Source organism: Seriola lalandi, unplaced genomic scaffold (genome assembly GCF_002814215.2).
Source record: "Seriola lalandi dorsalis isolate HSWRI2012SDOR001 ecotype SW California unplaced genomic scaffold, Sedor1 jcf7180002054568, whole genome shotgun sequence".
NCBI lineage: Eukaryota > Metazoa > Chordata > Actinopteri > Carangiformes > Carangidae > Seriola > Seriola lalandi.
The window spans coordinates 1537784-1559276 of record NW_019525121.1 but is presented as its reverse complement, the minus strand read 5'-3'; the positions used below and the strand labels follow the sequence as shown (position 1 = coordinate 1559276).

The following is a 21493-nucleotide window of genomic DNA, read 5'->3' as shown; positions in this document are numbered from 1 at the left end:
CACAATATCACCAAAATGTAATCTGCTGGACAATGAGCAGCCACACTGAATCAGATGGGACTTGAAAGGGTACTGCACTGATTTAGCATTTTGCACTTCTCTTACTTTGTTGGACTTGTGAAGGACAGTTTTAAAAAATATCTAAAAATCAATGAAGCAGCAGTGGCTAATGCAGCCTTGAGGTGCTAGTCTCAAGCAGAGATGAGGAGCGGGGTATAGAGGTCTGGTAAGATCACTTCCTTTTTGCCACACTCCCATTCACATGTGCAGTAGTACTCTGCAATACTAGTAGTCTGCATGTGGACCTGTAAACAGATTTTGATATATAAAATTGGTCCTCTTACAATTTAATTGAATTGGATGATGCAAGCACTGTTCTTTCACTTTACCCACCTAGGTTTTTATCCTGCCGGGGATTAAACTGGTAACCTTGAGGTCTTCACATAGGTTGTAACAAATGGCTCTTTGTGATTGTAAACATTTTGTAGTTTTAATTGTATTAACACCAAGCAGCCATTCAATCTCTGAGCGAGAAATCTACAAGAAAGAAAAAAATTGAGGAAACAGTGCACAACTGTTGGATGTCAAGAGGCCGATATATCATTGTAGAGCCTTCCTAAGGATTGTAATATTAGGGACCAGTGGCTAAAGTTTTTATTCTTTTTTGTCCGAATTTGATTGTCTGTTTAGCTCATTTCCGCACTGACTGAGCATCACCATTTGTATTTACCTTTGAGTTAGCAACAGTATAAGGCTGCAATCCATTACCTATGGTTTGCCTGGCCCTGCATCAATCAGAATAAAGGCTCAGAGGCCAACACAAAATGCCCTGTTCTTGCTGGTCCAGAGAGAAGTGTGAGAGATGAGGTGTAAAACTATATTGAGATGGTTTTTGGTATTTAAAACAACAAATGGATATCAAAGGTTAAATAAAACTCTGGACAAGTGTAAAATATGGGACCTTTAAAGAAGATAGTTGTGGTTATTTGATGGTTTTTGGAACTCAGATTTTTTAGGACTCTAGTCTCAAAATTAGGTTTTAAAAAGTATATGTACAGCCATTCTATTAACATCCTCAGAAGCCTTCTTAAAGTGTCATTGGCTGGTGAATAAGAGAAATGGTCAAAAGTAGATCCCCGTCTCCTTTCACAATAAGACCTGTTCCATCCAGGATAAGTGATCGTGTGTTAGCAGCAGAACATTTTCATCACAAAATCTCCCCTTGACTCCATTCACTCACCTTAACATGGCAATCCACAATGACATGTCAATGAGTGCCTATGAGTAATGAAGCGATTTGTTAGGGTGAAATAAACAATCTTAATCTATCAAGGATGATGGTTGGATGTCAGTGTAAGTAAAGTAAAGTTGCATTAAGTCACCTCCTCTGACCTTATTCTGTTCATTCAGTGACTTAGCCTCTTAACACACTCTGCTTTTGTTATTAATTCAGTGCTCAAGCTGTTTGACATTTCAATCTGTTGATGTTTTTATCTGTAATTCTTTAAGCTGTCTCGTCTCGTTCGTCTGCAAATACAATATTACATAATAAAATTTATTATCGTTTTGGAACAAAATTAAAAAAATAGTCTCTGCATATGCCCTTGGATTTCCTCTCACACCACTCACTGAAGGCTTCAGATGCAGATTAACAGCTCAAAGCATTGATATTCTACTCAATCCCCCTCCTTCCTGCAGCCCAGTTAGCCCTGGATCGACCCTGACTCCCATGCAAGTCCTCGACGACTCCAAAAGATCAAGGATCTCCAAACCTGTAATCCACAATTGAGAAAATAATCCCAAATTCATTCTTTGGGGAGACACAAGCTTACATTGTTATTACTTGAGACTTATTTGTGCCGTGATTGTTGTGTTTATTGGTCTGCATGCCCTGTTGATTTAGTCGGAAGCCCTCTTCTGTCTGTCTTTTGCCCCACACCAGCCCTGGTATGACAGCATTCTCAACATTTTAACCTTCAGGGGCTGTTTTAAGAAAGCTGTAAAAGATTATGGTGCAGGGAGAGTGGTGGGACAGGTTTATTCTAGTTCTCTGAGAATTTATAAGTTGAGATAGTGAAGACCTTGGACACTAAATGAAAACTCTTTGACTTCACTTCACAGGGCACCAAGTTCAGAGAAGAACAGAGATGTAAGTCTAAGTGCAGATGTACTGCACACTTGGCGCTGTCAACTTATAGCTAGCTGACATTTGTATTACTATCCTGTTTGTATGCTGCTTTTCATACAGTCAAGGCTGTCGACTTCTCTTTCTCAAGCGCTGTCAAAGTGCTAGTTTGAGGGGAACAGACTGGAGAAACAGAGAAACAAAAGGGGACAGGCTGGAAAAAGACAAAAAGAGACATTCGTAGACGTTAAGTGAAAGAACCACAGAGGAGTGATGAATCAGTGAGCGGTGGGTTGAGAATGAAAGAGATGAAATGTGTGGTGGAGAGGGGCACAGACGAGGAAGAGGAGCAGGGCAGAAGATGGAGAGGCTCGTGTTGGGGAATAGAGTCAGTCTCAATGCTAATAGCTCTCATCTGGAGAGGCTTGATGGACAGAGGACAGCACTTCTGCACTTATCCAGGCTCACTTCCCCCGCAGTCAATTACTAGACAGTCAATTAAGTCCTCCAAAAAACCCAGAAAGGCACTGGCTAAAGCTCTGAGGGTTTGAAGCTGCTTTTTGCTGCTTTACTGCTTTTATCTCAATCTGATGTGTGCTGGTTTCATGCTGGGTTGATTTAGAGTAGAGTGACAAAAAGAATTGTCTTATTTTCACAAAACAACCTATGTCAAGGTTATTTAAGTTTTTATGAGCTGAGTAGCATCAGGAGAGATGATGTGTTGTTACTGAAAAGCTGCAGGTTTCATCATTAGTTCCGTAGTAATAAAAGTACCTGAAAAACATGTGGTTAAATTTTGGTTAAAGTTAATGCTAAAAAATTACAAGCAATTTAGTTATTTAATGAACATCATCATCATCATCACACAGTCACATAATTAATACACACCAATCTAGTCAAGTATTCAAGTGCCTACATTTTTTGCAGATTATGTTTATTATGTCAAATTCTAATCATGATAATTATAAAGCACCCACAAAGTGCTTGAAATCCACTTCTAATGAACTGTATCTTGAGAACATCACTTTTAGCAAATTTAATCATTTTACACGGAAAAAAACCACACAAGGGCACACACATACATTAGGTGGAATTAAAGCTAAGCCAAAGGAATGCCTACGTCCTTTCTCACTATTTGGATCGATCTGAGTTGTGGAGTGCTTGAAGGCATACAGACTACAGCTCAGTGCCTCCAGCCCATTTTCAGGTTCAACTAATATGGAATTTTGAGTCTGATCATATTTTATGAAGCAACCATTTGAAATGCCAATCATCTCTGTCTTTGAACTTGTGTGCAGGTCAAAAGTGCCATCGTTCCTGTAATGGTCGTTGCTGGGGACCCAAGGAGGACCAGTGTCAAAGCTGTAAGTACATTACTGTTATTAGCTGACGACACATCACATCACCTTTTAGTGGCTTCCTCGTAATTGAATCTAGTACAGTTTTGATTCAACTGGAAATACCTCCAAGGTTTTGTATATTTCTATATAATTCTGCAAATACACATATCCAGTACATAAAACATACAACCGTAAATCTTGGACTATTGAGCGCACCTGAATATAAGCCGCACCAGCTAATTTTTACAAGAAAATACATTTTTTACATATATAGGCCGCACTTGACTATAAGCCGCAGGTTTTCATGTTGTAACATGAGATATTTATGTACACAGAAATACATTACACGGAAGATTTTTTTTAAAGATTTAATTCAACACGTGCTTTTTTTCAAACTGCCTGTGTGGCACCAACACGGCATCAACACAGCACCAACACGACAGTAACAGCCGTCTTTTTACATTGACTCAGTTCTTCCTGCTGCTGCCTCCAACGTCTCACCATCGATTCATTGATCTCAAGCTTATGTGCAGTAGCTCTATTTCCCTCTGTGACGGCCAGATTGATTGCCTGTAACTTAAAAGCCGCATCATATGCATTTCACCGTGTGTTTTCCATGACAGTTCAAAATCAAAATCAAAACTACCGTGTCTTCTTCGGCGCATAATCTTTCCCCACATGTCTGTCTCACTTTTGAGCTTCCCGCTAGAGTGCCCCCCCGGAGGCCGTTAGAGCGCCCCCTGGAGGCCTTTGGCCAGTAAAAATCTATAATTTAGCCGCATCGTTGTATAGGCCGCAGGGTTTAAAGCGTGTGAAAAAAGTAGCGGCTTAGAGTCCGAGAATTACGGTATTCACCTTTTATATATAGATTTTTCTTTGGTGGTAAAACTTCAAGATATTTCTAGAATTTTGCCCTTTTAAACTTGTGCTGCTGCCTTCTTTAGTGTTGACATCTATTTGCACCTATATGTGATTCAGACACCAGAAACCAAACTGACCACACTTACATGTGTCAAAGCTGCAAATCAGACAACTTGAGTAACCACTGTAAGTCAGAAATAGCATTTGGCATGCAAGTAAATGTTGCCACTAATGTTGTCCAAGGTGTCAAACTTATCCAGTCCACCTGCAATAGAAAGTTCATGTTTAATATCCACACTACAGAGATACTTTTTTTCAGTATGATTTGGTGATAAATGGGAAACGATGTGATCACATAAAAGCAGTTGAGTTTTAACTGGAACAAAATCATTTTACCCAACTCAGATCTATTCTATCCATTTTTTTTTTTTAAATACTGCAGTTGAAACTATGCTAAAATAAGTTATACCTTGACTTCAGAAAAATGATCAAGATGAACTAAAGTCATGAACAGACGAAAGAAAAAAACATGCCAATATTGTATTAAGCTGCTCAGAATGGTATTTATAGGGACATTGAGGTCATCTGTAATGTTGGTTTTCATCCATTTTAGAGATTCCTACGAAAGTTCTAACTTTAAGTGTACTTAAGGCCTCCACCTTGAAAGCACAGAATTAGGATTTGCTTCTGTCCCTTTTTTACCCCAAACCATTCAACCCTACTCCTTGTATTAAAATTGATTGGTGAGTCATTTGTTGCAGCGTCAACAAATTTTTGGATGGCAGTATCACTGGTACATTCTTAAAAAGAAAGGTCTTGTGTTTCCAAAGCTAAAGCAGCTAGGAAAAGATCCAATACTTAGCATTTTGTGATGATGTGTTTTGATCGACTGCTATCTGCACACTGATATTTATAATATGATTATGGCTGTTGTTATGTTGTTATGATTATGTTAGCAATAACAGCTGTTTCTTTACCAGTCTTGCTTAGAGCTTCAGCCCGCTGTTGTGTTTAAAGGACAAGAGTTTATAATATGCCCTTTGAACATCACTTCTTCAGGGCATACGCGACACTATTGTGAGTTGTATCAGAAAGTGACTAGGCGGGCCAACCGGGCCAGTATTAGCTGGTTAGCCAGCTAGCTTCAGTAGAAAAAATGTGGTGATAGAAATAAAAGCAAAACAAGAGGGTTGCTTTCCACCACTGAAGACAGCTCTTGGTGAGTAAAGTTATGAAGTTTGACACTGAACATGTTTTTTAGACCAAAAAGTAAATGGCCATTAATGTTGTGCTAATGTTGGCTATATAGGCGTAGCAAAAAGAAATACAAACCTTTTTATCACCTAGTTAGAAAAAAATGTAAATGGGCCAGCTCTGTATAGGTATTCACAAGCTGGCTGTGGAAATACCATCACTTCCAACATGCACACACACACACACACATATATCAACCCCCAACAAATCTACCACAAACCCCCCTGCTGGGACATCCCACCCTTCAGACTGGCTAATGGCAGCTGGAAGACAGTGTGAGAATGATACACCACTGTGTCCATCAGCAAGGGAGAGCTCCATGTTATTCCCTCTCCTCCAGTCATCTTACCTTGGCACTCGATTCATGTATCGGTATCTTTCTCTCAGGGTTTACACACATCTCACCTTCTCTATGGGCCTTTCTTTCTCTCTGTCTTCCAGCAAAGAACATTCTCCAATCTAAAACACACACACACACACACACACACACACACACACACACACACACACACACACACACACACACACACAGTTTATCAGTCTGCTGTCACAGATGCTACATCTGTCTTTACAGATGTACATCCATCCATGTTTTATCCCTGTGTCTATTACCAGCACTGGGCACGGAGGCTTGATCTTTACTATGATCACGCTTTGCTTTTCTTGTCTTGATATACATACAACACACTCGAAAGTAACAACTTGATCTTTAAATACAGCTTGTACATATTCATGCAGACAAAAAAAAGCCTTCACATGTACTTTTCCTCTTTCCATTAAATATCTTTTTGTCTCCCTGCTCCCTTTTTTAGTTTGATTGCACTACCCTCACCATTAATTTCCCTCCTTTCTTTCCATCACTCTGTGCACGGACCACTTCATCTATGCCTTCCAACCCTGGCATGTCTCATCTTATTTGTTCGGCGGTCGCGATCTCATTAAGATAATGAGGAATGAACTGTTTGACCAGGACCTGTTAACAGCACGTCACAGACCAGCCCTCAATAAGCCCTGGCTCTGTCTGTCTGCCTCCTTTTAGCCGTTGCCACACTATCTCTCCATCTTCATCCATATGTGGGTGTCATGATTCAGCCTTTTTCTGCCTTTTTTTTTTTTTTTTTTTTTTTTTTTTTCCTCCCCACAACCTTTAATTTATTGTGCTGAAATACATGGAATGAATAAAGTGGAAAAATGTCAAATGAAAAATGACTTCAAAGATATTGTGACATTTCCAAGAATCATTATTCAACTGTCTCAAAATCAACAATAAACAGCAGCTTTTGGTCTCATCACCTCAGGGGAAAAGTGAATACATTCAAGAAGTAAATTACAATTCAACTTTTCCTAGAAGTCTGCACGGACCAGGATCACTTTCAGATGTCTCTTTTATTATTTTTCTATTTTTTCTCAAAAAATATAAAACATGATCAAAATGTGTGTATGGTTAAAAAAAAAACAACAAAAAAAAAACATTGCTGATTTACAATAAATTTGTGCTTTAAAAAAAAATTTCAATTCATTTTTTCACATGCACTTGCAAACAACAGTGAAAATATTCATGCGGAAGACCTTTTGTCAGAGCAGTCCTTCAGAGTGTGGACCTAAAAACGGTATTCTGTTTGCCAGAGCCAGGGCTGATTGTTCATGCTGTGTCATTGGCACACCTGCTGTAAGTGGAGCATTGCTCGTTAACATTATTAATTGCACCTGTGTCTTGCTATTGCAAGTTAAAATATCCACCATGAATAGAGTCTTTTTGGAGGTAAGAATCACCTAATTGTTCATATTTTTAGCCCCAGACAACAGCAAACTTTGAAACCTCAACATTATTTATTTCAGTTTCATTGAGACACCTTGACTTTTCTTTGCTGTCGTCGTAGGCAAACATCAAGAGCAACCCAGGCCATTCGATTCAACACTAAAAGTAATGTTAACCGTCTACAAAACTTAATGTGACTTTCTTCTAAGGCCTCAGTCTAGACTGCCTGAAAGGATGAAATGGAGCCTTTGTGCATAGCATGCAGTCATATTGACTCTCAGCCGATGCTTCTCTTTACTGGTAATTATTCAACAACAGGTCAGTGCTGTTGTTGGCTGGGAAACAACTTAGTTTGTTTTTGTTATAGCATGACCATAGTTAATGTTCTTCTGTTTGTCTGGGAAGGTATCAGCTGGCTAGGACATTGCCGTCTTAAAATACCCAGCATCCGAACTATCCTTTTCATCTTGCCTGAAAGCAGTCAGAGAAAGTGTTGCTTGGTGGCAGCAGGAACACGTTGTGAACATAACATCGACATATTATCACCTTTCAGTTCATATGGGGAACTTGTTGGCTAACAGTTGCTTACTGGTATTTAGACATAGGGAAGATAAGAAACAACATTAGAGTTCATTTGGAGTCACCTGGCAAATATAAGTCACTCTCTTTTACCTCTGTTTTTGGTCTCTAACAACTCCTGAGGGAAATATCTGACTCATTAGATAAATGCTTCACTGTGTTCACCAGCTACTCGTGACATTAACTTTGTGTTTAGAGAACACTACCACAACATGATATTTTGGGTTGAAAATATGTAGGCCCACATTAATTGAGTTTTTTCTGTATTCGACTCATAAAAAGTTCATAAAAAGTAATACAGTAAATCTGTATTGTAATGTGACATAGTTGGGGAATAAAAGATTTTAGCCGAAAACTGATAAATCTAAATATTTACCGGTACTTCTATAGCAGCACAGTGATTACCATAGTTTGTCATGTTACAAAGTAGATTAGTAAAACAAACTGGTAAATGCAGGGAGATTGAAACACAGTGAGATTGAAATATGACATAATGAATACGTATTTATTTTATTAGCTGAACAGCATAAAGAGATTATGTTGTCGCAAACGCCCACTAGGATCCGATCGGAGATTGGGGAGATCTCCAGTATTGGCATTTTCTTCATTTTCTTTTACATCTAGTCAATAAGACTTTTTATCGACAGTTGTGGTTAGCCCAAGGATTTATAATAAGATAAAGATTCTCATCTTTGATTTATAAACTTTTTATTTCCTTTGTGAGGTCTTACACTTTTTGAACCACTGTAATTGACATGAAATCACGTTGAGTACAATCAAATATGAGACTGCCAGCTTTTACTTATAATACTGTAACTACATCTCAGTGACATTTGCAGAGATTCTAAGAAAAATTTCATTGGGTATAGAAAGTGTTTCTGCTGGAAAAAAATCCCACCATTATTTAAGAGGTTCTTTTGGAAACCAGAAGTGAAAAAGCACATTTTTACTCATGTAAATGGAAAGTGAGCAGCAGTGGTTCCTGTGACTGATGCCGCTGTCCACAGCCTGTTTAAATGGAAGCTTCCAGGCATATTTTGTGAGATGGATTTCTTTTGTATTGTCATCACCAGCCTGTTTCTCTTTTTTTCTTAAAGTGGAAGTTTAAAGCCAAATTGATCAACAGCATTGCGTCTCTCAGTTGGCAAGGTCATTTGTTTGACAAAGTGACTTGAGTAAAGGAGGCCGTTTCATTTTAGCCCAGGCAACGTTAATGGAATGCCACTGATGGTATGTTAGGCGTAGGGTGAAGTGTGCGTGTGTGTTTGCGTGTGTGTTTAGTGGGTTGTCTGTGGCTTGGATCCATCACTTTGATAGTATCTCGTCACTGCGAAGCCCAAAGGGAAACACAGCACACATCAAAACACTGTGTGTACGAACACAAACACAAATACATGCACATTAACACACAAGCTCTGGGTTTCTAATATTGTACACTTACACTTTTATTTTCCCAAGAAATGAGCATTGTGAGAACTTACTGTTTCAGTCTCTGTTATGACATCTGCAACTAATTTGCTTTTACCTTATTCAGCAAGTTGGGTCATAAAAATGGAGCTGAATATCCATTAACTACATTCTGTTTTGTATTCCTTTGTCATTGATGTTTTCTCCACAAGTTTAATTAGAAGTGCTAAGAATTTGCCATTTGGTAGTAGGAATTTCTCCATTAAGTTGATTGTAGACACACAAGGGAGCAAGAAAATTAGATATCAGTGCATGTTGGTTTTCTCAGGAAAAAGGGAAATTGACTTAATGCTGATTTTTCAAGAAGGATGGGATTTGTGGGGTGTGATGGAAGTTGAAACTAACATAGTAATATCATTTGAAATTAATAGCAGTTCTTGAAATGAGTATTTCTTAACTGTGACAAACCCAACACTGGTGTAGACACACACCTAATACTTCTTTTTGTTCTTTCGATTTGCATATTGCATATATTGCACTCACACATGTAAACACAGGTACTGTAGCATATGCTTGTACTTTAAACACTTACGTTAAGTGTAATAGATACAAATAAAGAGATGAAAAATAAGGATGCTGTTACTCTTCATTTGATGATTTAAATCGCAGTTTAGAAGCTACTGCATCTAACTCCAAAATATACAACATAAATACGTCATATTTTGAAATATGTCTTCCCCAGCTCATTATTCAACTCTTTCCTGTGTTCCCCAACAGATTTTAATTTAGTTTTCCTAATCTGTCATATAAATCCCACTACCTACACTTCCCATACCCTTCCATCCACCGTCTTTGTCTGTGAAATCACAGACAAGAGTCCTGTATACATTTACACATAGCTGTCAAGAAGTAGGGACACAGGCATATGCCACATTACTGTGAGAGACATGTGAGCAAAGGGTGGACAGATGTTCTCCATGAAGCAATGGCGGTACTCTGAGTGAGATAGGAATCACTATGTTTCCGTCTCATCCACCTAGAGACCCTCAGAGAAACACGGGGAGAGGAAAACATGATTGAAGATAGCTAGTAGGTGGCAGAGATGCTTCAGCTTCACTCACTACACACAGGTGCATACGCTTGTGACTGGCCATCCAGCAGTGTATCCAATACCTTGTAGTGGGGGAATACGATTGTAAAGGGACATGGAAGCTTTTCTATTCAGATTAATTTTGTTCCAATTAAGTTCGGTTGAATAGCTTTACCTACATTATACTTGTTATTCTACAAGTGTATTTTTTTTCACTCTTGCTCCTAAGGCTGCATAAATATTGTTCACCATCGTTCAAGTTGCCTCTAGCCACTTGAATTTGTTCACAGCAACATTTTGATCTTCAGGTGTGTGATATTTTACTTGTTACTTGATATATGTATTCTCTCTTTTCCTTCTCTCTTTTCTACGTCTGTCGCAGTAACGAAGACAGTGTGTGCCGAGCAGTGTGACGGCCGTTGCTTTGGTCCCTATGTTAGTGACTGTTGCCATCGTGAGTGTGCAGGAGGCTGCTATGGACCAAAGGACACAGACTGCTTTGTAAGTGAACATGCTCTAACACACACACACACACACACATACACACACACACACACACACACACACACACACATTTACTTTCAGCATTCTATGAAAAAAATAATACGTTTAATAATCTTACAGAACCCAGTAACATTTACTGATCATACTGTAATTTAAATTTCCTGTTTTGTACAGATCTGTACTTATTCCACTTGTGACATTTTACCTCCTTTGTTTCAAGGTAGTTCTGCAAAGGGATTTCGTCCTTCTAGGCTTCATTTCTTGAGTGTTAAAATACCCTTTGTATGACAAATATCATTAAATGACATTTAATTCCCATTTCCTCCTGACTTGACCGTCATTCAGACGTCGTTCAGACTTCACCAGGTCCGCCCCCTCCATCCCAGCTCATTGCTGTGTGCTTTATCAGTTTTATTTTCATCCCTCTGCATGTTAAACTTGTTTCTGCGCTTATAATTCAGAGCCCATCACTTATGGAGCTCCTCTGCTTGACTTTGACAGGCAAGTTCTTGCTCATTATTTTTTTCTCTTCTTGACTCTTCACACTTTTATTACTGAATCACTTACAAATCATGAAGTCTATTTGAGCAACTCTTTAAAACAAAAAGTAAAGTCACGATTTTCTCTTTTATTAATTGTCTAATTTCCTATTTTCCACAGCATTTTGTTTCAGATTTTGTTCAGCCATTTCAATATGCAATTTTTGTCAAATACACAACATTTTGTCAACATTTTTCCATCTGAAACATTTGTATTATCTGAAAATGCAAATTATACTTTGTCTCAGTGGTAATTTCATTGGGTGTGAGCAGATTAGTATCTGCCTGCACTGTTCAGTAATATCACCACTGGGCACTCCGGAGCAAAATCTCAATTAATATCCTCTGCTTAAGCATCAGTGCTATTGGTGTGTGTGTGTGTGTGTGTGTGTGTGTGTGTGTGTGTGTGTGTGTGTCTGTGTGTCTGTGTGTCTGTCTGTCTGCGTACAAAGGCACACTTACATGTCTCCAAAATCCCATGACCCCCCTACTGTATGTATCCCACAGTGCCACAAGGGATAGTGAGAAAATATGTTTTTGATTTGGTTGTTATGACCCTTTAAGTAAAGTAGAGAATCTCAATGTTCCACCATTGTGTGTTTGTGTTTGCAGGCCTGCACCAACTTCAATGACAGTGGGGCATGTGTGACCCAGTGCCCCCAGCCATTTGTCTACAACCCCACCACCTTCCAACTGGAACACAATCCCAGGGCAAAGTACACCTATGGAGCCTTCTGTGTCAAGAAGTGTCCACGTAAGTCTCACCATCTGGACACAAACACACACCTGCTTTACTATTATACTTTAGGATGACCTTCCACTAATGAATTCCCTAGCCCTTTCATGACAGCCCAAAAAAGCTTCATCCTTATTCTAACCATAGTGGTTATTCCTAGAAATGGTTAGATTTGCGAGTCGACTTTCAGAAAACACAATCCTCTTGCCACATTCAAATTTTGAATTTCAAAATTCTAACTTTAATGGCTCAACATTGATTTTAGTGATAGAAAGTGAACAGAAAAACGAGGACAAAGCATGAACAAGTTAACTGATTATGTGCTCCTACATAAATTAAAAACGATTGGTTGATGATGATTAATTCAATTTTTAGAAACAAAAAATAATGATTCCTTCATTAACTGATAGTTAATATGAATTGCTTTTCATGCTGCTGATGTTGGGGTGTGCATTTAAATAACATCTTCAATAAATATACAATTTCAGTAAATATATTAAATCACACTCATTTCTGCTGTCTTTAAGGATTAGAGAAAAGTTGATGAGCTGATACATGAAGCATCAACTAAACAGTTACACATTTTTGTGCAGGCAAAAATGTTTGTGTATCTGTCATAATTATACATTATAGTCCTCTCTGCATAACATCAGAATTATCTGAAGCTCTTAGCAAAGGTCATAATTATGCATACACCCAAACACACAAGCATGCATTTTCCATGTTTGTCATGGACTTATACACAAACACACATGCAAAGCACACTGCAACCCTTCCCACTGCTCTGCCTTCCTTCGTGTACAAATCCAAGTTTTGTCATGACCAAGAACAACAATTAGATACCGGGGGAGTTTGAATTGCATTTTCTGCTTAAGCGTCTCATAAGCTTCTCATTACTACCGCCGAATCATTTTGTAGGGCAAATATTGCTAATATAAATACAACTTGTCTTATGTTTGCCTAACCTGAATGTGTGTGTGTGCACTCTTATATGTTTTGTATGTCTTTGTGAGGACCAATTTCAGTTTTAGACCTTGGGAATTAGAACGTTTTGTCAAGTGAAGACATTGTTGCTGCTCTTCACTGCTACAAAGGGATGTTTAAGGTTTAAGAATTGATTTAAAGATTGGGGGTAGGATTAGGTTGGGTTAAACTGAGGATACAGTCTGGGGGTCGGTATTTAGTTAAGGTTAAGGTAAGGAGCTAGGGAATACGCTATATCGATGAGGGTTCTCAAAAGTATAGAAGTACAAATATGTGTTTGTGTGTGTGTTCTTGTTTTTTAAAGCCAGCATTTACTCCCCATTACTCTATATGAAATTGAGGTATCACATGTGAGTACTCACAAGTTGAGGGCCAAAAGGTATTCATTGGTTCCAAATGCCAAGGTCCTGGAATCCTAGTCCTGTCTGATTCATTCATCCAACATTGTTAGATGTTATTGTGTTTTTATGCTTTTATATCTCCTTTATGCATTATGTTTTCAGGTTGTCCATCCATCCATCAATCCATCCCATTCTCATGAACACGATATCACAGGAATACCTTGAGGGAAAATGTTTTTTTATTTTGTACAAATGTTCACTTGGACGAACTGATTAGAATTTTGTGTTCAAAGGTCAAGCTCACTGTGACCTCAAAAAACACCTTTTGGCCAAAACTCAAGAATTCATATGCCAATTATGAGACAATTTAACACAAATGTGTAATAGGATAAAATGATGAAATTATGACATTTTATGTATAGATGGTCAAAGGTCAATTTCACTGTGACATCATAATGTTCTGCAAAAACACATATTATTACTTATTCAACACCTTTATTCAACTCACTTACTTATTCAACAATGTAATTTAAGAAAACACATTTTTTTATTCTCTTCTGTGGTCATTAGGTATTTTGGCAATTCACAATGCGTTAATGGATGATAAAATCAATGGGGCTGGTATGGGCAACAATCTAGAGTTGCAGTGACATTTAGGTGTCAGAGTTTGTGCTTTTCATATGCCTCCTCAACCCTCATAAAACTATGGCACAATGCAGCGTATGGTTATTATTATAATTTGTGTTTATTCTGCACCTCCCCTAAGGATATCATACTTTATATGGTAAAACTGGTTTAACTGATTCCTTTCTCTTGTAATTTAAAACTTCCATAAAGTCTTGTCACAAAGTCTACCTTTAATAATAGTTGATATATATATATAATTGTTGAATTAATTGTGTACCATTTGCCACATACATGCCAAAAATATAATGTTGTACCTCATTGAGTTGTGTTCAGCCCCTTTGAAGCTCCTTAACATTGTTTGACTTAGAAAAGTATAGCCCACTGGGGTTTTTCTCCACCGCTACATGGTACATGTCTAACCTTGACATGACAGGGTGTCTCGTGAAAACAAAACCTTGCATAGTCAGTCTGATGCAGTCTGTCTGTTATATTTTTCTGATGTGAACATATATTCAAGCCAGAGTTGTTATATGCTTTGCCATGAAGAAAAACTAGCATATTGGGTAAACTTCCGAGATGAAAATCACTGGCCAAACAAGCAACAAAACACAACTGAATAGAACAAATCCTCGTTCATTCTGTAACACATTTCACTCAAGGTCTCACCCCAACTCAGTCATCATAATGAGCTGTCTACCTTGAAACAGCATCTAGCCTGAGGTTATGGTTGGTATTCACCATCTCAGTAAAGGTGATAAAGAAACAGAAGGTCTGCATTAGCATCCTCTTTTCTTTTGTTTTGCACTATTGTTAGGCTTGGTGTTACTCCCAACAAATCACTCACCACAAACCCAACTACTTGTGGATGCCCCCATGCTGTTCCCAACATCAGTGAAAAGGGCAACCAGTAGGGAAGGAAGTGGGACTTGGACTTGAAGGCAGTGTTCCTTTTAGACAGACATACGATACTGTGTAATGTAACCATTTCAAATTTGTAGTGTGATATTGTGACGAAATTGCTGCTTTAGAAATATAAGTCATGGTTTTGTGCGTATTTCAGGCTTGCTTAAACTGCAGCACAAAATATAGCTAGTGTGTCCAGTTTCTTTTTAGTTGTTTGTATGTGGCCTACTGTATAGTACAGTATTTTGACTTTTTTTTTTTGATCAGTAGTTAATTATTCCACAACAACACAAATTTTGAGTGGTCTGTGAGTCAATTACTTTCAAGTATAAAGGACAACATTATTAAACTATGATCTTTAACATCATGTACTGATAGTAGTTCTAATACTGAAGTCGTTATTTAAATGTGAATGTATTTATTTAAGTTAACGTTTTTTTTTCACTGATAATAGTGAAGATTTAATTCTGAACTTATTGTTAAACATCAAATTGATTTAATGATAAGATTTCATGATTTTAAGTTTCAATGCAATTCATGTGCTGCCAGGCGGGCATCAGTGTGTGAAAGTGTATGAAAGTGACTTTCAACACTTTCCTGCGATGACCTGCACCGAGTGCCACTTATTGTACTGTATGTTCCTGTGTGACAAACAGCAGCCATCTGTGTTTGACATTTAGAATGAATTGTTTTTCAGATAACTTTGTGGTGGACCATAGCTCCTGTGTAAGAGCATGTCCCAGTAACAAGATGGAGGTGGAGGAGAACCGGATTAAGATGTGCATTCCTTGCACTGACATCTGCCCAAAAGGTAAACCACAAATGTTCAAAAATACAGCAGCTTTTCTCTATAATTAGTTAATTTCTCATTTATTCTGCAAAGTTGTAATAGTAGATAAATATTTATGTATTTATTCTGAGACATGTATATAATCATGATAAACAAACAAGGCTATCAGTGGGCTCTGCACTGCTTGTTACATCAGAACACAAGTTCCCATTTGGATAGAAATTTGCAAATTTTCTGGATTGCTTTGTGCCATACACAGGAAAAGCGCGCCTCTCTTCCATTGCAAACAGACCTAAATTTTCAGGTTTTGGAGAAAAACAGAATGAGTACAAAACTGTGGAACTGGGTTCATAGATAATGTGGCTTTATTTTCAGAAATATACAAAATACCACTGACATGAGCCAGAGAATAGCAACTTCATCCCATGGTCTCATCATGTTTAGTGACTTTAATTTTAGGGTTAATACAAAAACAGTTTACTGAAAAATTGATATACTGGTAATACTTCACATTGCACCTTTAACTCTCCATTGTTTTAAGCATGTTGGTGTTATTTAATCAAACTAATGCATTTTGCTGTCTCACTGTGTATTTCAGCATGTGATGGCATTGGTACAGCCAGCCTACAGGCTGCTCAGACAGTGGATTCCAGCAACATTGACAAGTTTGTCAACTGCACCAAAATTAATGGCAACCTGGTGTTCCTTATTACTGGTATCAAAGGGTAAGAGTTGAGGTTATCAGAATGATAAAAGATGGGGTGAAATAGTGGAACTGTAATCACATTTAGGCACTTTATGTCCTGTCTAAACAGTCTAGCTTTTAATTAAAGTCCTGGATTGACAATATTAAGATAAAAAATCTTCATCTTAGAATTCAAATATTTTGTAAATAAAAATGTCAATATTTTTGAAAAATCTAATAAGAATGATGCTTTTAGTGATGTTCCTTTTTCTCCTTGCACATACTACACCTCAGCAACTACAGCATGAGTCAATCTGGATTCAAATACATTGCAAATATCTATAGTCAGATGTGTGTATTCCACTATTAATATAAATTGCTTGAGATAAGAGTGTAGCTTAAAAGCCAAGGTAAAAACAAAAACCAGTATGGTGTTAATTGTATGAATGGATATAAATAATGTTACCATTGTCAGTGATGGCAGGTTTGAAGTGAGCTGATGCTGAAAATGCCTTGAGAATAGAAGTACTGGTATACAGGACTCTATGTTTGTGCTCATATATTACCCTAAGGAGTAAAGGAATTTGCTGTAGGGAGATTTTGGCATATACTCTGTAGAAGACAAAGCAAACATGCATATATTATATTTGGATCGATATAAAGTATGAATGAATGCATGTAATCAGTCACAATTCTTTAAGTAAGCTTTTTAAGAACAAAGATAACATGCTTTACTGATTTGATTTGGTATTATGAACTACATGTTCTATGAGTAAATGCAGCTCTTTTTTTGATTATCACTGTGATTAAGAAGATCCCACATTGTTTTTCTACACAGAACAAAAGGCAGATGCTTTGTTCTTTTAATATCTGTTTGTGTTGTTCTGATCCCCCTTTATCATTCACAGGGATGTCTATCACAATATTGAAGCTTTGGACCCAGAAAAACTCAGCGTATTCCGCACAGTTCGGGAGATCACAGGTGAGTAACATTGCTTGTACAGTATGTGTCTGTGCACAGGTATATGAATTAATAAACAATGAGTTAATAACAATAACTCTAACCTTTACCTCTTCATGCTATATATAGTGTGGATATATACGTATGTGAGGCTTGTGTGTGTATCCGCGTTTGTATTTGCTCAAGTCTACCTCACCCCTCCCCCCTGAGACTGAGACTGTCCACACCAAGGACAGACATTGCAGCATAAGATGAATATCAGATGAGTCTTTCAATCTCTTCTGTCTCTCTGCTGCTCCTCCCTCTGGGAGTCCCTAGCCTTGAGTCCCACAGTCCCAGCTCTCCCTTCACGCACCATGAAGAAAAGATCCAGAACATGTGGTGCGCATCGTTAATCCTCCAGCTCCTCTATGCCATCACCACTTCTGAGTCACATGTATGCTGTCATTTTTTCAGCTTAGACATTTGACAATGCCATCAGAAAGAAACCTTGTATCACTGATGTGGCAATCTCTCTTGAAATGAGAAAATCTTACTGTTGAAATATTGTTGGTGACATTTTTGAGTCATAAAGGGGGTTTATCAAAGCAGAGGCCTAATAAAACAGTTACAGTTTCCCCTATAAAAAAAAATGCACATTTACTTGTAGCAGGAATACTTTTATTGTCTTTTGGTAGTAAAAAAAGTATCTCTGCAATATGCATTGAAATAAACAATTTTTGTTAGATATTTTCCCTCCTTTGCAACTGATAGAGAGTAATTGTTAATATAATCGATGGTAATTATTCTTTTAACATAATACCTGGGGTGATAAATGCACAAAATGAAGTACCAGGATATATCTAGTGGTAGTAGCTGATCTCTGGCTGCATTGTGTTTTCCTACCTGCTCACGCTTAACAAACCACTCTGCTATGAAAAGCACTTGGTTCATTGTAGTTCCAAGAACAAAAATAGCAGTTCAGTTTTGGGAGCCAACTCATGACAAACATGACCAGATTTTATTAATTTACTTAGTACATTCCTTTGATGGACATTGGCAACTGACCGCAGGAATAAATTTTAGCTAATTTGTAGGCCTCTTTAAAGGCCAGCCACCAAATCACATCCACTTGGTTTGGCTTTGTTTATCTTTCCAATAAATTGTTATCCATTGGTCACCAATGACGTGGTCCTTTTGCCACAAGAACAAGCTGAGAAAAACTGAACAACAAAAAGACACACTAAGAACTAATTAACTGTATGAACTTCAATTGGTGTAACAGAGATTTTCTATCAGGATGGCTGCAGATGCAAAATGTGAAAGGCAGGAGGCATTTAAAAGGCTATAAACTCCCATTCACCCACCAAATACAACTAGTAAGCAGTTTCAGTCATTTATTATATAATTACCTTCTCTCTTACTTAATGAAACATTCATGTCAGATTGTGAGCTGAAATATATGACATACATAGCAAGTTTTGTGGTGTAGTAGTGACCCTGAGTGCATTTTCCTCTAAATGCATATTTAAGTATTTTTGCATACTGAGCTGAGCTTGATTCATTATCCTGCCTGGGACCTTTGCTGCATGTCAGCCCCCCTCTTGCTCTCCTGTTTCCACCATCGCTGTCAAAATAAATAAAATATAAAAAATATTTCCAAAAAAAAAAAAAAAATTCAAAAACTTGACTTCCTAGGGTTTTGTTTTTTTTCTCTTTTGGTTAGTGATGGCAGTTTGAGAGAAGGTGATGGGGACAAACCACTGTCCAAACATGTAGTCGGAGATGTGTGTCAGCTCAGCTTGTCATCTCTCCAAGCTGTCAAGAGAACGTGCCTCCTGACTGAGGCAGCCAACCTGCCTCTATGACCCTAAGGTTACAACTAGCATTGCTCAAGCTTTCAGATGAGCTGTGTAGGAGGACAGCTCCAGTACACCCGTCTGACCCTCTCCAATTCTTTCTTTCTTCCTTTTGTTCAGTGATTTCAGTGGCTTCTCTTTTTCAAAGACATATCACCTGCTCAGGTTTCACCCAAAGAGTAGGCGATTTGCTCGCGCAATTTAGCATAATTGGGTTTCTCAGTGTTGTGACTCAGAATGTAATCATCTCAACTTAAGCCTTCTTAACCTTTGCCTGTGAACTCATGACCTTCTTCTCTAATTGGCTCCATGCTGTAATTTGCTGTATGCATTGGTGTGCCACTGATGTGCCTCTCAGCAGCACATTAATTGCTGCTAGGTGATCTCTTCGCTTTTTCTGCGTAAGATGAGGCTACACATATGACCATGTATGTGTTAGTATTGTCCATACATTACATTTACGTACTCTACTCTGCAATGCTTCAGCACATCCTTTCTGCCAGTTGCAGCATCTGAGATTTGGTCTTCTGTAGTAGGTATATGCAAGGTTTCAAATGCATGTATTCATTCTTTTTTAGGGACTCTGCTCTCATCTTAGGGCTGCACGGTGGTGCAGTGGTTAGCGCTGTCGCCTCACAGCAAGAAGGTTCCAGGTTCGAGTCCCGGCTCGGCTGTGGGATCTTTCTGTGTGGAGTTTGCATGTTCTCCCCGTGCCAGTGTGGGTTCTCTCCGGGTACTCCGGCTTCCTCCCACAGTCCAAAGACATGCAAAATGGGGACTAGGCTAATTGGATACTCTAAATTGACCATAAGTGTGGCTGTGAGGGTTGTCTGTCTCTATGTGTTTGCCCTGCGATGGACTGGCGACCTGTCCAGGGTGTACCCCGCCTCTCGCCCGAAAAGATGCTGGGATAGGCTCCAGCCCCCCGCGACCCTACTAAAGGATAAGCGGTAGAGAATGAATGAATGCTCTTATCTTTCTTCTCTTGCTGTCAACAAATGAAAACACCAAAAGCAATAATCTGGTGATCTTGTCGAACCTTGAAGCTTCTCATGAAGGTGCATAGATTTGACCAGGAGCCCTTTAGAATAGCCACAGTCACTCAGGGTAAATGGTTTTCAGCTCAAGCCACAGGACGAGTTAGGTGATCAGTGTTTTGCTGAAGGGCATCTTAACAGAAGTAGGTAAGAAAGATGACCATTACTCTTCACCACCTCATCATTTCAGAAATACAAATTGGCAAAACCTTTATTCCAAAGCCTTCTTTGTCCATTTTTTAACAGCTTTACTGTTACTAAAGTTGTAAAGGTTTTATGAAAATGTAACTCTACGTGCAAATATATATACCTGTAAGGTTTCCCAATGCACCTGGTGTCTGTAGAGAATCTGTACCTGTCTTCTACAGGTATAGCATTTGTGTGCTGTTAGTTTATGTTACATTAGCAGAAGCAAGTGTGCAGCAGGCAGTAGCTTGTTACTCTTATTAGGAAGGATCCCATTCCCCGAAAGAGCACTGTGGTGAAGCTGTGAGGTGCCTCAGCGCTGCAGGTTATGTCATTAAGACAATTAGTGTCGACAAGTACAACACTAACAATTCTGTAGCACTGCTGCCTCCAGGCCAAGAGGCCCCTCACCATTTTAAACCACACACCAGGAGGCCTGGGACAGGGATGCAATAAACAAAATGGACAAACACTTAAACTACCAGCAACCATTTTTCTGCAATACATTTTCGGTTTCTGTTAAAATATCAGATAATACTTACTAACTTTATGAATCCCCATTACCATTCCACCACGATGGCAGCCATTATCATACCCATATTGTATCTTTTCTTGGAAAAGAGGTGAAGGAGTAAATAACCTAATAAAGAGTACGATATTTCTTACAAATGGATTGTTTTTCATTTTAGAAAAATGTAATAACATTGGATTTATTCTGTGTTTTTCTTTTTATTTTTTTCAATCTTTTTGTCTGCACACAAGAAGAATAGCTCAGTGTGAGGATGTGTATCAACTTCAGCTCATGTCCATTTGCATGAGCCCTGGTGTGTGATTCCTCACAATTACCTGACTTTTTTTTTTTTTCTCTTTCATTACATCATTAAACACTCCTAATAAGCATTCGCTCATACCCTGCCGCTGGGATTGACATAAACAAAACGATGTCC

At 38.3% G+C, this 21493-nt stretch overlaps 1 protein-coding gene across 2 annotated transcripts in view; it reads left to right on the top strand.

The window, feature by feature from the left end:
* The window catches only part of erbb4b (erb-b2 receptor tyrosine kinase 4b), a 316365-nt gene that overhangs the window by 199109 nt on the left and 95763 nt on the right, over nucleotides 1–21493 (top strand). For both annotated transcript variants that reach the window (XM_087176745.1, XM_087176744.1), the window contains exons 5-10: nucleotides 3424–3489; nucleotides 10798–10916; nucleotides 12071–12212; nucleotides 15747–15860; nucleotides 16438–16564; nucleotides 17433–17506. In XM_087176745.1, coding sequence (XP_087032871.1) covers nucleotides 3424–3489; nucleotides 10798–10916; nucleotides 12071–12212; nucleotides 15747–15860; nucleotides 16438–16564; nucleotides 17433–17506 — 642 coding nt within the window. The remainder of the gene's footprint in view (nucleotides 1–3423; nucleotides 3490–10797; nucleotides 10917–12070; nucleotides 12213–15746; nucleotides 15861–16437; nucleotides 16565–17432; nucleotides 17507–21493) is intronic.